Source organism: Candoia aspera, chromosome 2, assembly GCF_035149785.1.
Source record: "Candoia aspera isolate rCanAsp1 chromosome 2, rCanAsp1.hap2, whole genome shotgun sequence".
NCBI lineage: Eukaryota > Metazoa > Chordata > Lepidosauria > Squamata > Boidae > Candoia > Candoia aspera.
Genome location: NC_086154.1, coordinates 228,184,723 through 228,202,990, shown reverse-complemented (window position 1 = coordinate 228,202,990; position 18,268 = coordinate 228,184,723). Strand labels below are relative to the sequence as shown.

General features: G+C 35.4%; 1 protein-coding gene across 1 annotated transcript in view; it reads left to right on the top strand.

Moving 5' to 3' along the window:
- The window catches only part of RASA1 (RAS p21 protein activator 1), a 58,197-nt gene extending 42,081 nt beyond the window's left edge, over nt 1-16,116 (top strand). Inside the window, exons 14-25 of the mRNA XM_063295447.1 lie at nt 2,229-2,386; nt 2,622-2,698; nt 5,131-5,303; nt 7,091-7,250; nt 7,419-7,561; nt 8,900-9,015; nt 9,650-9,736; nt 10,619-10,686; nt 11,363-11,451; nt 12,836-12,913; nt 13,658-13,792; nt 15,300-16,116. Coding sequence (XP_063151517.1) covers nt 2,229-2,386; nt 2,622-2,698; nt 5,131-5,303; nt 7,091-7,250; nt 7,419-7,561; nt 8,900-9,015; nt 9,650-9,736; nt 10,619-10,686; nt 11,363-11,451; nt 12,836-12,913; nt 13,658-13,792; nt 15,300-15,383 — 1,368 coding nt within the window. The 3' untranslated portion in view covers nt 15,384-16,116. The remainder of the gene's footprint in view (nt 1-2,228; nt 2,387-2,621; nt 2,699-5,130; nt 5,304-7,090; nt 7,251-7,418; nt 7,562-8,899; nt 9,016-9,649; nt 9,737-10,618; nt 10,687-11,362; nt 11,452-12,835; nt 12,914-13,657; nt 13,793-15,299) is intronic.
- The last annotated feature ends 2,152 nt before the right edge of the window (nt 16,117-18,268 follow it).

Sequence of the window (18,268 nt, the reverse complement as noted above, 5' to 3'; positions counted from 1 at the left end):
TGTTGGGTTCGAGTGTGAATTGCATTATTATGGCTACAGATTTATGATGGTTCACATCAAGGCCAGATACACCAGCAACACCACCTGGATGGGAAGGGGGGTGACATGCTTTCATGGGAAAGGAAGGCAATCAAGGGAATGTAGTTTTAAATGTATGTTTTAGTGGGAATTCTCCATTCGCAGCTTTACCTCTGTCCTAGTCATTTCGCTTCATTAAACAGTTAAAGGATCCTGGTCTCCTGACTATCATTGTGTGAATGCTCGAATAGTCTAGTGCTGACAACAACCTCCTGCCAGCTTCCCCATTAACTTGTCAGAAGCTAGCAGTGAAGGTCAAAAATGGTGATCATGTGACCGCAGGACACTGTGACTGTCATAATAGTGAGCCAGTTGCCAAGTGCCCAGATCACAATCACGTGACCACAGGGATGCTGCGATGGCCACTATTATGAGTCGTAAGTCTCCTCAGTCAGTGCTGTCATGACTTGGGTTGCTGAACGAGTGGTTGTTAAGTGAGGACTACCTGCATTTGTCAAAGACCTAGACTTAAATTTGAAACTGAACCAATTCAAATCTAGAAAGCAAATTATTTCTTGCTCTATAATCATGGCTAAGGAGCAACACATATCTGTGGTAATATGGGATGTCATGTCTGTGTGTTCTGTGTCTCTGATTATAGTGGGACATCATTATGTGGGATGTCATCCTATATATGTATGTATAAAGTATAATCTGAGGACTAAGTATATTTTCCTCTAAAAGCTAGTTATTCAGCATAAATGAGACATTTTTACTGGAGAAGTTAACCCAGAAAGTGTATATAGCATTATTGTAGTAATTAGACATGTATTATTGGGTTGCTTTTTTCTTCCAAAAATTCTTGACAATGTAATTATAAATAATAAATGGCAAATTGTACTGATTGCCTCTTGATATCTGGTAGAACAACTAGCATTTAGATATTACTCTCTTTCTCCCAATTCTGTATATGATATAATCAGTCACTATAAATTCTTTTAATCATAAAAACATTGGGATTCAGGGTTGCTGTACATTCCCTCAAAAGACTGTATCTGCACAGAGCGAGCTCTTGTGAATTACAGACAGGCTTGGATAGGGACTGGTACTTATGCCTTCCACTTTCCATGAAAGACTTTTGGAAATTTTTTCATTGGAAGTTTCTTCATGCTTGAAGAAGTAGCATGGTGATATTCCTCTTCAGCTTTCTACTGATTCCTGTATTAGTATCAATGTATGTAGGTCTAGTGGTTAAGGCTCCAGGCTAGAAACCAGGAGACTGTGAGTTCTAGTGCCTCCTTAGGCATGAAAGCCAGCTGGATGACTTTGGGCCAGTCACTCACTCTCAACTCAACTCATCTCACAGGGTGGTTGTTGTGGGGAAAATAGGAGGAGGAAGGAGTACTTGGTATGTTCCCCACCTTGAGTTATTTGTAAAAATAATAAAGATGGGAGAAACAACTTTAAAAAAAATCTTGTAGAAGATTGTTACATTCCAAGGAGCTTGATGGTTTTAAATTTATTTTGCATGTAGGGGCTTTCCCTCACTCCATCCCTTTCAATAACTGAGCATTTTTCCCTTTTATTGTTGTTCTGGGTTCTATTTGTCTTTATTCATATACCTTTTGGGCAGTAATATCATTCAACAATTACTCAGAATTTGCTCTGTGCAGACATGAACCCACAGCTGAAAAACACCATCTGAATGTTGCACTATGTTCTTATTTTAGTAGTATTTAAATACTGTCTGAGAGCCAGTATGGTGAAGTGATTAAGGCACTGGGCTAGAAACCAGGAGACCATAAGTTCTAGTCCCACCTTGGACATGAAGCCAGCTGGGTGACCTTGGGCCAGTCACTTTCTCTCAGCCCTAGGAAGAAGGCAATGGCAAACTACTTCCGAAAAAGCTTGCCAGGAAAACTGCAGAGACTTGTCCAGGCAGTCTTCGAGAAGCTGACACAATTGAACACATTTAAAAAACAAAAAACTATCCAGACATTTTTCTGCTTTCTTTACAAACATTGGATAGAGACAAAAGAATATACAATAGCATTCAAATTAAATCCATTTGTGCCCGATTTCTTAATGTATTTCTAGATATATATTTACGTGATATATCAGTAAAGTAAATGTAATTATTTATGTACAATTTTTTAATACTTTGTACTTCGTGTAAAATAAATTTTAAAATCTTATTGCAATTTTTCTAGGTCAGCAGTCTTATACTGCATGTTGAAGAAGCCCATACACTTCCAGCAAAGCATTTTACTAATCCTTACTGTAATATATACCTGAACTGCGTACAAGTAGCAAAAACCCATGTACGAGAAGGTCAGAACCCTGTGTGGTCAGAGGAGTTTGTGTTTGAGTAAGTTTCATGCAGATTCTGTTACATGTTTCTTCTTGCCAACAAACTGAATAGATTTTTTAAAAACAACTATTTTGAAATGGAATTGGAAATCATAGTTTTATAGTATGCAGCTTCCTTTCATTTGTTAACTGATGACATTCTAAAGAAAATGCCAACAACTTTCTGGTGTTTTAATGTTCAGTGTGAAGGTGGAATACAAATATGAATCAGATTTTTCTTTTTTTCTCCCTAGTGATCTTTCTTCTGATATCAACAGGTTTGAAATAAGTCTTAATAACAAAACAAAGAAGAGTAAAGATCCAGATATATGTAAGTTGTTTGATTTTTTAAAAAAAAGTTTATTTCAAAAATATTGCATTTATCAAAAAGGAAGATGACTCTTGCCCCAAGTTAAATAAAAAAGCTTCTACTTTCACCCTACCTAGTGCTGCTTTTTTTCTCCTTCCTATAGTATCATTCTTAGCACATAGTTCATTGTAAATTCTCATTAAGTTGTTGGGTCTTTACCTTTTTTACTCATTTCTCTCAGTTGCAATTTCACAATCCTCTTACAAGATTCATAGACACAGTTTGAAAACAAGAGAGAGCAGTTTCGAATGGTCTTTTCCAAATGCCTTACATATCTATCTGGTTTCCAACAGGCATTTGGGGAGTTTTCCAACAATCCTACAGGCAGGTCAGCTGAAGGCCTAGTTTGCTGCTGGCATAAGGCAGCATCTTGGGCACTTGGCAAAATTGTTCCCAAGTGGCCTCTGTTGGTTGGCTGATCCCAGTTGGCTTCTTGGTTCTCTGAGGAGCTTTGGGAGATGAAGCAACAGAGGCAATGCCTGGAATGCAGGTGGAGGACAACAAATACTGATTTTAACCAAGCATGGGTACGTTCCCAACTTTGGGCCTACTCTGTGGTGATAAGAAAGGAGAAACAAGTTATTTATTTATTTTCCAATTTATAAGGCCACCCATCTCAACAAGTGACTCTGGGCAGCAAACAGGGTTAAAATAAAATAAAAACAATTACAAAAGTTAAAATACATAGCGGCCAACTCAAATCATTAGCATAAACAACTCATAATTGAGTTGAAATTGTTTTATAATGTGTTTTATATTGAAATTTTATTGTACATTTATTGTTTTATATTGTAAACCACCTTTGCTCGGAGATGGGCGGTGACAAATTTGATAAATAAATAAATAATCAAATCACTGGCATAACCAAGAAATGGTCCCTACGCTCCCTCAGGGCCCCAGGCCCAGAGCTAGGTTTTTAGGGCCTTATGAAAGGCCAACAGGGTCGGGGCCATCCTGATCTCTGGAGATAGAATGTTCCACAAGGTGGGCACTACGGCAGAAAAGTCGTGTCTTCCAGACTCTGCCAACCAACATTCTTTGGCCGACAGGACCCAAAGCATTCCTGACCAGATTTCATGGGTAGAAATAACTGGGGACAGATGGTGCCTCAAGCAACATGGCCCTAAGCAATGAAGGCCTTTAAAAGTGATAACCAGCACCTTGAATTGCACCCAGAAGCACACTGGCAACCAATGTAGCTCACCAAGTGCTGCCGCATTCTGCACCAGTTGAAGCTTGAATCTTCTTCAAGGGCAGCCTTATGTAGAGTTCATTGCAATAGTCCAGATGAGAGGTCACAAGGGCATGAGTGACAGTGAGCATACCATCACACAACCCAAAGGGCAGGAGCAGGAGTCTCGGACGATCCCAGATTATGCACCTGGTCTGTTTTGGGCAGTGACACCCCATCAAAGACCAACAATGGAAGGTTCCCAGCACAAGAAGGTCCAAACACCCAAAGCCATTTAGTCTTCCTTAGGTTGAGCTGAAGCCTGTTGCACCCCATCCAGGCTTTCACAGCCCCCTGTCAGGCCCAGCCCAAGAACAACAAGGAATCAATCCAGCCAAACTTCAGTTCTTTATTTGCTCACACTGTATAGACAGAATCTTGCCAGACTAGAGTTACTCTACCTAACTTAAGGGGAAATAACCAGGGACGCTCTAGGGCAGGACTACTATGAACCTCTTAGTCTTCCCACATTCCAGCTCTGGACTGTGTTCTATCTTGCTCCCCTCCTTGGAATTTGCTCTTCAGATCATATAAATCTTTCTCCTCCTTGGAATGTGCTCCCTCATTCCTGAGAACCAGCAGTGTTACTAAAGTCTATCACACCCCAAACTGTCAGATGCCCTCATGTAGATATTAAACAGGAGGGGAGAAAGGACCGAGCCCTGTGGCACTCCAAAAAATAGGGGCCATAGACTAGACCTCTCTTCCCCCATCAACACCAACTGGACCCAGCACAACACTGTGCCACACACCCCAACCCCCCAAGCTGGTCCAGAAGGATACCAACCCTAACCCTAACCTTGAAGGGCTGACAATAACCAAAATATAAGTAAGCACAGCAGAAGAATATATGTGAATTTGAAATCACACTTAAAGATTAAGAAAAACCTATTGGGTGTGTGTGTCTGATGTTCACCTTTCATATAAATATGATTATGATAGTAATAGTAGCAGAAGCTTGTTTTTTTAAACAGATTGATCTAAGTTAGTAGCTATATTATTGGAAAATTATCACTTTTCACTGGAATTTCCTGGTCTATCTAAGTCCTGCTTAACCTTCTAGCCCAGATAAGGTTGGCCAGGGACTGCACCTTCTGAAAAGTCAGTTAATTATAACAGAATTGCAGAAAGCTAACTATAACCTGAACTGTTTTATTTCAAGTATTTATGCGATGCCAGTTGAACCGACTGCAGAAAGGACAGGCAACAGATGAATGGTTTCAGCTCAGTTCACATGTACCTCTGAAAGGTATTGAACCTGGCTCTTTGCGTGTCCGAGCACGATTTTCTATGGAGAAAATAATGCCTGAAGAAGAATACAGTGAATTTAAAGAGGTATTTAATTAGTGTAATTTAAACAGCATTTTGAAAAAGGTGTTAAAGAGTTTCTTGTCAATATAAGAAAGCTAAAGTTTTTTTGGTTTTTCAAAGTGTTTTTGTTTTTGTGTAGCTCTCAATTTGCACAGAAGATGCACAGATTTGTTTAAGCTGTATACTGATATGTTTCAGAAAACAGTGGCATTTTACAAAACTTAAAAGATAGAAGTGGTCTTGCTCTTCCAGACTTCAAACTATATTATAGAACAAGCTGTCTTTGATGGCTGACATAATGGGTAAAATCCCGAAACTGTAGAGCATCATTATTGGAAGGAGCCTAGCTCTTGGACTTCATAAATATATATGGAAGAGGGACATGAAATAGGACAAAAATTTAAAAGGACATATTATAAGACAAAGCTTGGATGGGACCTTATGAGAAACATAGTAAGCCCAACCATTTCATAGCTAGCCTCTTGTTTAAATGCTTTTTATGTTGGAGATAATTAGAGTAAGAAAAATATATATGCAGATATGGTCCACTCAGATTCCTTGAATAGATTAAAGACACAAGAATTACTTGGTGAAAGCTCAAACATGACCATGGTTTATGTACCTATAAAGTGTTAGAAGAATAAAAACTGGCCTCAAAAGTTAGGGAAGAAATTTTTCTAAGAAATATGACAGCATTTGAAGTGCTCATACAGAATCAAGACCACATACTAGGGTATATATATAAAGTGTCACTTAAATATGATACAGAGACAGAACAAATTAAAATTGTATGATAAACTGGATGCAAAACTTAAAAGAAACAGTCACCAGACCACAATGGGAAGAACCATGGAACAAATCTATAAAATTACCCCTAGCTGTAACTTAAAAGAAAACTCATATAAAATGTTTATAGATGGTATACAACTCGATTAATAATTGCCAAGATAGACAAATCATATTGTAATAAATGCTGGAAATGCCATGAGACAGAAGGAACATTTTACCATATGTGGTAGACATAAAAAACCTCAAAACTGGTATAAAGAAATATAGCACTGTTCAGAGAACTTTAGAACTCAGATCTGAAATAAAACCATTTTTTTAACTAGGTGTAATTCCAAGTCATATTAACAAAAAATACCACAATTTACAAAGATACATGTTCACAGCCTCAAAGATAAACTTAACACTATGTTATGTTATGACATATGTTACTGACGATATTGGAGAATATGCAATAATGGCAGAATTAACAGCATAATTAATTTAATTTGACCAAATTTAAACAAAAATGGATTCCATATATATTACATATTACAAAGGAAGGAAATTTAAGTATTTAAAATATGGTTTTTAAGGGGAAAAAAATTGGCCAAAGAACTGGAATCAGAACTACAGGAAAATTGTAAATGTTTAGAAATATTGTGTATCAGTCAGAGTACAACAAAGGGGAAGTAATAAACTAAATATTTACCTTTAATGTTTTAAAATATATCCTCCTCATCCTCCTCCTCCTCCTTTAAAAAACAAAATAGTGGAAACTATGACTCAGAGACACGAAAACATCTTTAAAATAGTTTTCCTTATTGTCAAAAATATTTTTTCCTTTATGGTTAAATTTCCATCAATGATATACTGAGACTAACTGTAGAACTTTGGTAGCTTCTTTCTACTTACTGATACTCTATTTCTGCATCTACTATATTTTGCTTTGCTTGTTCATTTTTTTCTTTCTTTTTTTTAAAATGGAAAACAATGACATTATGGTTTTATATTAAAATATTAAAGCATTTACCTTTTTTTTTCAGTTGGTACTGCAAAAAGAGTTGCACGTGGTCTATGCCTTATCCCATGTGTGTGGACAAGATCGAACATTGCTGGCTAGCATTTTACTGAAAATTTTTCTCCATGAAAAACTGGAAGCATTATTATTGCGAACTCTAAATGACAGAGAAATATGCATGGAAGGTACATTTGAATCTTTTAATAGTAATTTTCTATGACATTTCTCTATTTCCAAGATTCCCAATCTTTTCCTTTTAGAATGTGTTTTGTACCATTAACCTCACTCAGGTTTTTTAAAAAATGCCAAATGTAATATTTGAATCCAGTATATGAACACATATTTTTGTTCAGATGAAGCCACTACCTTATTCCGTGCCACCACACTGGCAAGTACACTTATGGAGCAGTATATGAAAGCCACAGCTACACAGTTTGTGCATCATGCTCTAAAGGACTCTATTTTAAAGATAATGGAGAGTAAACAATCTTGTGAGGTAAGAAGCTTCATTTAATATTACTACCTAATGAATACATGTATTTTCTTTGGGAAACACCTCTTTTTTAATGCACATTTGTTTCATGTAGAGCAATTTTAGACACCATAAGCCTCTGGGATGAAGATAGTTAAGCCAAGTGTTTTTGCAGGAGGTTTTATGGCTAAAAACTGATATTTATCCTTACAAAATTAATCTCCATTCTGTTGTATCATTTAGGCTTTTAACAATATGATTTTGTACCATTGTCAACTTTCCAAGTACATTAATCTTAGAAAGATTACACTAGAACTACAAAAAAAGTCATATACTGGCCTAATTAGTACTTGGTTATACTGATAGTAAAAAAAACCCCATCTGTTTCCAATATTATTCCACTGTATTGATAGTTTAGAGCAGGGGTTCTTAACCTGGGGTCCACAGATTCCTTAAGAACCCTTGCATAGATTTCAAGGAATCTATTAATTTGGGTGGGAAGAAAAAATACTACTACTTTATTTTCACTACCCCCAACTGAAATAGAGTTTTGCATTCAGTGATACATGTAGGCAACAAAGTAAATATGGCCTCCAGACTCAAAAATTAATTAATTAATTAGATTTATATAGCTACCCATCTCACATATGTGACTAGGCAGCTTACACTAAAATAGATAAAACAAATAAAATACATAATAGAAAATAAAAACAGCTGTGCATTATAAAACAATCATCAACAAAGCCAAGAGATGGTCTCTATTGCACATATGGGGCCACAGGCCCATGCACAAAACCAAGTTTTTAGGGTCTTGGAAAAGGCCAGCAGGGTTGGGGCTAACCTAATGTCTATTTTTATTCTTGTGTTTCTGCACTTTTTTTTTTTGTAGTTCTTTTGTTTTTTTTATACTTTTATTCTTCTCTTGAAACCTAGTAAAATTTACTATAAAATTATTGTACCCAAAAAGGGCATAATCTTATTATTCCTTTAATGGATTACTAAAGAAGCTCATGTATTAACTATATTACATATTTGTTATCTTTAAAGTATTTTTATAATTGTATGTGACCTGCATATGAATTGGTTTCCTTTGTAATACAGTCTGTGTCTTTTTATTTTATTTGATGCATTTTAAGACATTTTTCTGAGAAAGGCTTGTAGGTTTCACCAAATTCTCAAAGGGGTCCATGGCACAAGAAGGCCAAGAACCCCTGGTTTTATGGCTTTACAACCCATATGCTGCTTATTCTGTGATTTTAAGATTTCTGTGTACTTAGTAATTCTAATCTTAAAGAAGTTCCTGTTGCTTCTGATTTCATTCTGAATAAGAATTAATGTTCAATATCTGGTCCTGTATTTCAGCTGAATCCTTCAAAGTTAGAAAAAAATGAAGATGTAAATACTAACTTAGCACATCTACTAAGTATTCTTTCAGAGCTAGTCGAAAAAATATTCATGGCTGCAGAAATACTGCCTCCGTAAGTTCATCAATATTTTTTGGGAAAATCTGTTGAAATTTGATTGTTTCAATTTCACATGTATTAGAACACACTCTGTTCATCTTTTGTTCTTATACAATTCTTTCTAAAAAAGTTATTCCTTGGCCAGGTTCTTAGATTCTGTTCGCTAGCAGAATGTGTTTGTGGGTAAGAGTGTATATGTATAAGTAGAACATCTGTAACATTGGAAAAATAAATTTCCCTGGTTTTCACCTGCATCTTGATTATGACCTATCGAGCTGGAAGTGTTATTACAGGCTGAAGTCACTTTTAAATCTCTACTATAAACTTAAATGAACAGTAGAAATCTCTTACGTTTGTTTAGAAATACTATATCTTTCAGTTAGTGGTCTGTTACCCAAAAGTAGAATTTCTGAAGAGTTCTATGTTGCTAAAGCTTTTGTGTAATATATTTATTGAGTCAGATCTGGTATTTTATTTATTTCAACTTTCCTAATATTTCATAAAATATTTTTCTAATACTACTGTGATTTTATAGATAGAATGTGAAATACCTGGATATCAGTCATCTATAATTTTGGAATTGGAGATGTTTTCCTGACTATGATAAAATTAAAAAAAATATATTATCCTAATTGTATTATTTTGATAGGACACTAAGGTATATTTATGGTTGTTTACAAAAATCTGTTCAGAGCAAGTGGCCAGCCAACACAACCATGAGGACAAGAGTGGTTAGGTAAGTTTTTTTTTTTTTTTTTGCTATGTTTGTTATATGCTATAACTGAGAAGTTCAGCTTCATGTTTGATTTTTGAAATATAATTGAAAACGTACAAAATCACTTTTCATAAATAACACAACAATGTAAAATGTTTACATGAAAAAATAAAAAGGCAGAAAAAAAAACTTGAGAGAAAAATACTGGTTGGATAACTAGGAAAGTAGCTCCTACATTCCAGCTAGGAAATTCGACTTTGTAACTGCTTTAGTGGGTAAAGAAGCTGGTACAGTATGTATGTATGTATGTATTATTTAAATTTCTATTACTGCCCATCTCCCCCCAAAGAGGGGGACTCTCAAGCATGAATTTACTGTAACAAGGCTACAGAAGGAAAGCCCTATTACTGGTGGAGGTTCATCTATCCTTTCTATAATATAATATGACTTACGGAACAGGACCTCATCAGAAAACTATGAGAGAGAGAGACTAATACACCAGATTTTGTCTTTCTTATCTATTGAGAATCTGGATGAATATATTTAACTACTTGTTAAACAGTAAATTACTATAGTGCATATATGAAATGACTGCCTGGATGCCTACATATTATATAATTTTATTCATACTGATAAAATTTTACATTGGTAAGGTGATATAGGCTATTATTGTAGCTTGAAAAACTTTTAGGGCTTTTGAAGATCTTTTCTATCTTTCTGCTAAGCAGTAAGGAACATTTTACAAGGTATTAGGTGTAAATAATGAAAGGATAATTGTCTGCTTTGGAATAACGGTTGAAATGTTATGATCTATTACTATTGTTACCATTTGTACCTTAGTAATTTCACAATGTTTTGTTTGTTTATTTCAAACACCTACATGTTCTTGTTTTTGTAATTCAGTGGCTTTGTTTTCCTTCGGCTGATCTGCCCTGCCATTCTAAATCCAAGAATGTTTAATATCATCTCAGGTGAGTGCATTAGATGTTAATAAACTCATATTTAGCATTAGGACAACAGTGTCTATTTAGCTCCTGATACAGTGCTGAAAAAAAATTCTATTGCTTGGTTAAATAGGGTTAAGTGCTGTTTTTTTGATATAATTCTTATTAGAAAAGTCAGTAATAGAATGAGAGTATATGGATCTGCTGCACCTCACATGGTTCATCATCATTATACCTCAAATTGCTGCTAAACTTCCCTAAGACCTTTGTTTTCAGCATCTTATTTCTTTAAATATAGTAAGTTTGTGCTGCTACTCAATCATTCAGTTTGAATTGTTTTGATATGGGGACTTAGATATTAGAAAATGAAAAATATGCAGTTGCATAATTACAGTATTTTGGTATATTTCATAAACAATTAGTTTGAAATTTATGTGTTTTTTTTTTCTTTAAAGAAATTTTAGGGAAGGGGAATCTGCCAAAGTTTACCATCCTTAAGATTTCTATTGTCATATTATCAGTCTCCTAGGAAAGGAAGTGTTGTGGTTTGTGGATTTCCTCTTCAAAGAGCTATCAGTTAACCACTTGAATCAGAAGCAGCTTAGTTGATTTAGCTTGGCTTAGAAAGGAAGTACTTTGACTTAGGTTGGCTTGCTATACCTTACTGTAATAACAGTTGTAATTTTCAAACTGTTCATTACAGATTCTCCTTCTCCAACTGCAGCAAGAACACTGACGCTGGTCGCCAAGTCTGTGCAGAATTTGGCAAATCTTGTTGAGTTTGGAGCTAAGGTAAACAAGATTTGTGCATTATACTCTCAGTAAGAGAGTACAAGGAAGCAGCCTATCCTTGTTGCCATATACTTTGTATGCAGATAGTCCAATAGTTAGTCATCAGGGAAAAGAATTTGCGCAGCTCTGCCTTATATCCTATGTTCACATATCATATTAAACTATGAGTTGTTGGACACTCTAAAAACAAGTCAGTCATATTATAAATGAATAAAGAAAATATAACTTGTTCTGAGTATTCCCGTTCATTTTCCTTCCTTTTAAAGGTGTTTGTGTCTCTGTAGATTGGGCAGGACACAGTAACAAAACTGAAATAAGATTGAAATATCAAACCAAGGGTTTGTTATGGTTTGCACATCAAACTAGTTGCAGTTAGTAAACAAACAGTAAACCATAGTTTATGACCCTGAGACTAGCCAAAAGCAAATAAGTCACTTCATGGATTAGGCTGATGTGTGAATCTAGCTTTAGCCAATTGTCTGATAAATCATATGTTCATGCCCATTGGCTTTTTTTTTTTTTTAGTGTACTGTAGCCATTTCAGAGAAACATCACTGGAAATGGATGAGCCCATAACTTAACCTCATTCCTAGCCAGGAAATTAAAAAACACCGAGACAACTAGTTTAAGTATCAGATCTTGTTCTTGATCATGTTGATTTTTTCTTGATCACCAAGTCTCAACCATTAAGGAGAACAGTTAATGTGACAAAAATCACATCATTAATCATACTTTTAAATTGTAAGAATCTGAATTTTGATTGAATATGTGAATTTTGAAAACCTTCTTTATATTATCTCAAATCTCATCAAATATAAAAACAAAATCCAGCGAAACAGAACTGTGATTCTATTTCCAGTTTTGATTGTTGCCTATGTTCCACATGGAAGCAGCTTGGTAATTTGAACTGATGCAGAATGCCAATACATATGCCTTGTAACGGGTCTTGGAAAGTAACCATGCACTGGCTACGTTGGTTACCATTTTGCTTTTCTGTCCAATTTAGAAATAGCCTTAATCTGTATATCTTTTCACAATTTAAAAACTGCTTCCTTTTAAAGACCATCTCTTCTATTATGAATTCCTCTTGCTGTTCCTCCTATATAATAAATAGGATGAGCTCAGATGTTTAGTAAGTCTCAGAAAGGAACCTCATCATTATCAGTTACCATTTTAGAAAGCTTCTAAAACTTGTGACTTAGCCTTTTCTCATGTGAACCTTTTGATGTGATTTACATTAAATAATATAGAAAAGGGATATTAAAATATTTTAACAAGGTAGTTAAGCAGCTCTGGGAGTTCATGTAGAAATCAAAATTTAGAACTATTGCATGCTTTACAATATATTTATGATGAATAAAGATAGCAACTCATTTAATTTTAGGAACCTTATATGGAAGGAGTAAATCCATTTATCAAGAGTAACAAACACAGGATGATCATGTTTTTGGATGAACTTGGGGTAAGAACACTTAACACAGTGCTTAGTTTTGTAAGCATGTGCTCTATTATCTTCTTACTGAAGAATAGGAAAAGAAGAATATTTCCCTGTATTCCAGAAATGTACTTCAGAGTATTAATTGTTTATTCTCAAAGGCATCAGCTGTGCCTTCAGATGTGGATTTTCTTTATGTGGTTGTGTTTTTATGTATGTTAAAGTAATTTTAATGGAATTATTTTATCTTCAAATAATATTATCCCTCTATTTTAAATTGTTCCTCTCTCTGCTTATTCCTGCCTAACTATTTTATATATTCCCATTACCATCTTCGTTCATGGGATGTATTTTTCTTGTATGGATCATGGAGCATATTAATTCAGTGTAGCTGTTTCCATACTTATTTTAACTAAAGTAGGGTAGACTCCTAGTTCATCCTATAGTTATTAAAAATAGAAGATTCAACTTCTCAAGCAAGGCCCAATATGATGTAATTTCTAAAATGCAACATTGCATATCAGTCCTTACTTGAGGTCCCTGCATCATTCAACAACAAAGTGATACCTTTGTGTTAAGTTACACAATTTTTAAAAAGTGCTCATTATGCCATTTAAGCTTTAAGCGGCCTGTAGGAAAAGAGTGACAGTGACTGTAGTCATTCTCTATATGGACAAACATTGCCAAATAATAGTAGAAAGTGAGAAAAGCATGATGACTTTTGTATTGTTTTATGAAAGTTGATAAGCTTTTGTTTTATTTTTGTTCAAGAATATACCTGAGCTTCCAGACACTACAGAATCCTCTAGAACTGACTTATCACGTGATCTAGCAGCCCTCCATGAGATCTGTGTGGCACATTCAGATGAACTTCGAACACTCAGTAATGAGCGAGGGGCAATGCAGGTAAGAGCTGGTACCATACGTAGCTTGGTACTGAAATATGTGAAGTATTGACATTAGCCCTTCAAGGTAGACCAGACCAGGAAACCAAAGTTATTCAGGCCAGTATTACTTTTATTATAAGGTTATGGCAACAGAATTTTGCAAGTCTGAATGTGTTTGCCCCCTCCCTCCATTCATCTGTGTGAGAACATGGGAGGGTCTTGTCTGAGGTGTTTTCTCAGATTACGGTTCTATCCTGGACTCAGGTTTCTTTTATCTGACCATTGTCTTGGTTGTGGCTCTTCCTGCTGTTCCTCAAAGCTATTCTGTCTTCCCATTACAACTTCGCACATTTGAAAAGTTTATATGATTACCTCTTAAGTTTTTTTATAGCCTTCATTTAGAGAGAAACCATAGTACATTACTGAACTATAAATATATCAGAACCTCAAATCATAAAGCTGAAGCATAGCAGAATAAAATAAATTCTGCTTGTGGATCTCTGAAGTGAGAATTCCTGGTTTCTGAGAAATCCTTATTTCTTGATGGTCTGTATTTAGAGCAGACGTTTTTGGAATCTGGATCAGAAAATTTGCTTTGGGCAGCCTTTTAAATAGCATTATGCATTGATCTTGCCTTTTGCTTTTCTATGTGCCAAATACCAAAGCAGTGTGATACTTAGCAAACTTGGTGTTCTCCTAAGTATTTGTATTGAAAGTGTGTTATAGACAAATTAAGTATGATACAGCTATCCTTTTTGGAATCTTGGATCAGGAGTTTTTAATATTCATATAGAATTCATATAGACTTGTATTTCTAAAGTATTTAAGAAACTATTGTGTAAGTTAAAGAAGCATAGTTGAATGCATCTGAAATGAATAAACTGAAGATGCAAACAGAAATACAGACTTGTGAAAGCATCAGTAAAACAGTTTACTGAAAGTCATGTTGTAGTCAGTGGGATGAATTCCTGTTCGCCTAGGGTGGAATTCCACTCTCTGCAAGCTTTTATGGGTGAAATTGAGAGGAAGCAAACCAAATGTCTTTTTTCCTGCCCCTCTGAAAGTCTGCTCTGGCTTTGGAAAGTCTTGAGCAGCTTTGAGAGGTGGCACTTATGGACTATAGAAAGTGGATTAGCAAAGCATCATCAAATGCAACTAACTTCTGTGAAATGAGTGAGCCTTTTGTTAGCAGAGCAGCTGTCTTGATTTTATCTATGTTTCAAATGCAGTTCTATATTTCAGTTATATCCATGATTACATAGTGATGTTGCAAGACATATCATTACATTTTTATATTCATTGCATATTATCACTTGCTTTCTTTAAATATGTTAAAGCTGTGGGGCAAGTTATTTTGATGTGCCTAGTCAAGCTAGAAGGGTTTTAGAGTGTAATTTCCTTGCTTAAAATCCAAAAGTATTCTAAAGAGATTTAAAGTATACATCATTTCTTTCATCCTTTAAAACTTCCAGGAAGATTATGGATAATTTAGTAAATTTATTCATTTACCTTTTTTTTTTTAACAGCATGTGCTAAAGAAGTTGCTGGCAATTACAGAGCTGCTTCAACAAAAGCAGAATCAGTATTCAGTGTCTAACAACGTTAGGTAGCTAGCAGCTTTCTGCAATGAGTTAGCATGACCAATATGACAACTTTCACCATTATCACTTCCTCTTGCTCTTGCCAAAAATAGCACACGTTTCACGTTTCCAGTGATGTGTGAACTATGCAAAAAACAACAAACCTGTTGGTGACTGACTGTACCAGCAGCTTTAAGCTATCCGTGCAGGACACTTGCACTTTTGGAACCAATTTTCAGAACTTCTGAGCCTTGGTGTACAAATCACCTTCCACAAAGAAAATGCTGTGACTGTCTCTTTGAACTTTAATGTTATTTCAAACCTCCGGCTGCCAAAGTCTAGCTGTTTTTCAGAAAACATACTTACAGTCAACTGCCAATAAATTGTTTCAACAGCGAAGTATAACTGGATAGATCACCTTTTACTGTAATTTACCTGGTTACTGTAACCATATTACAATTGTTCAACCACTTTGTATTTACAGCTTCCAGAGCTTGAGAGGAAATCTTTGCTGTACACTTTTTATACCATTCTATTTTGTTTGTTCAGAGTTGTGCTGAAAGAAGATGCAGACTGGGTTTTGTCACATTTATTTTTTTTTAATGTGCCATTTATCATTTTGAGTAATTTTTCCATCAATGACTGTATCCAGATAAATTGCAATGCTTTTTGTAAAATGTTTACAACAGTAAATTTGAATTCAGTAAATTTATTGATTATTGTATCAGGCATGCATGCATTCATTAAACAGTTTTATAGCATACATTCAATTTTTCTGTCTAATAATTCAGAATTTAGTGATATATGTGCATGTATATGTTTATGTGTACATTCGTAAGTGTTGACTGAAAAAAATAATTTTTCTCACTTAGCCGTAGTAACCCTCCTTTGCCATTAGTCTTTTATGGAAGAGTATAAGGAGAAGGCTGAACTAGGACCTTTCTTTTTTGGAAAGGCTATTCCTGCCTACTACGGGAACTGCTAAAAACACCATCATTGAAAGAGAATCATGATGCAAACTCCTCTCCTGTCACCTGGAGTGGGTATGTAACATATTACGAAGGCTAAGGAAGACCAGGTGGCCACTTTTAAGTCATCTACATACCATGCTGCCATTGTTGGCTCAAAAATATGCTGTGATCCACTGCATTACTGAATTTTGAAGTCTCTGTTCTTCTTGCAACTCAAAAGGTAGAAATAAAACAGAAAAGCAAAGGACAAACTAACTGTACATTGAAATACTTAGTGAACATCTACTCTGAAATTAAGTTACAGTTCCAAACGGCTGAAGCAGGGCAAGCTTTAATATCTGTATGTAATTATAAGTTTGAATCCATTTCAAAACAGTTCTTACAAAAATTGTGATAATTATTGAATTCAAGTTTAGATTCTGAATGAACAAAAATATTGATGAGGTGAGTGGCTATTTCTTTCCCGTGTGTGTGTGTGTTCTCTATCTATACATTTAAGTCATCTTGCAACATAAGCTACTTCACATCTTTAGACACGATACATAAAGGAAGAATAATGGGAAAAAATAGAAAGTACAAGCTCTCCATAATCACCAGTGCTAGGACAGTAGGAGTTATGCAGGAGTTATACCTTACCTGCTTCAGAAGGCAAGTCCCCTTGCCTTCTGAAGCAGCATAGAGAATGGCTTTTGCAAAAAGCCAGACTTGCTCTCAAGCAGATTAGGACCTGGGTTGCCTTGATGCTCCCCCAGCAGTCATGCCTGTTTATTTTAATTAAAACAAAGCTATCTGCAAAATGGTATCCTGAAATAGAAGTTCTCCCACCCCAATCCCTAGTGTTCTGAGCTTGGCATATATACTGGAGGCATTCTTTAAAAAGCATGATGGGGCAAGGGATACACCTCAATGCTTTCTTTGGAACCTTGCCTACCTTCCCAGAAAAACCAAGTAAACTGAACTGATTAAAGAGTGGGATAGGGAACATTTTGTGAGTGTGGCCATAACATCTTAGAATCCCAAAATATTCCCACTAGCTCTCAAATGTTGGGAAACCTTGGACTGGGGTTGTTTATCCAAACTGATTTTCAACAGTCTGAAATATAAAGCAGGGTATTTCTAACTCTGGGGGTTACTTAGAGGGAAGTAATCCCCTCTCCACTTAGCAAAATTTTGAGGTCTTGTTACAGAAGGAATATTTGGTTTGCAAGCTAATAATGCAGATCCTTTTGGAGAGATGTATCATCTGTTGTGGCTAACAAGTCATATTACGCTAAGCTCTCCATTCAAACCTATTCACGGCTCTGCATTCTTCATGGATCTATATTTGATAGTTATGTCTGATAAAATGCATTATGTTGATTAAGACAGACTATGCAGTCATAGTAGGGAAGGATCTTAGTTGTAAAAGAACATCCTTATCTGTATCAAAAGTTCAACTTTAGTGTAAGACATTAAGCATCAGCTCAGAATATTCTGTACAGCTGAGATTTATGTGTTCTTGTAAATGTATCTCCAATCACTAATTGGAAAAAAGTAATTGCATCAGTATTTCTAATTGGGTTTTTTTTTTAATTGAAACATTTCTCATACTCCTTGGGTAAAGTGGTCCTGGGTAAATTGCCCAGTAGATCAAAGCTGGACTATATGTATACTATTTCTCTCTGTTCCCACAGCTATATATGCTTTGCATTAAGCACAACATGCTGACTTAATTACTAGGTCAATGCAAAGCTTTGATTTGGAGATTCAATTTGATCTATTCTCCAAATCAGCTGAATTACAGCATATTGTCCGACTCCATGCGTGCCTTGTAAAAAAGTTCAGAGTTCACACACACTGACACATTTCCATAGCTGCTTTGAAATTACACACAATAAGCAGGATACTTCATTTGCAGCCCTTAGAACATGAGAAAGTTCTCCCAGAATGGTACCTAAAAGTTTT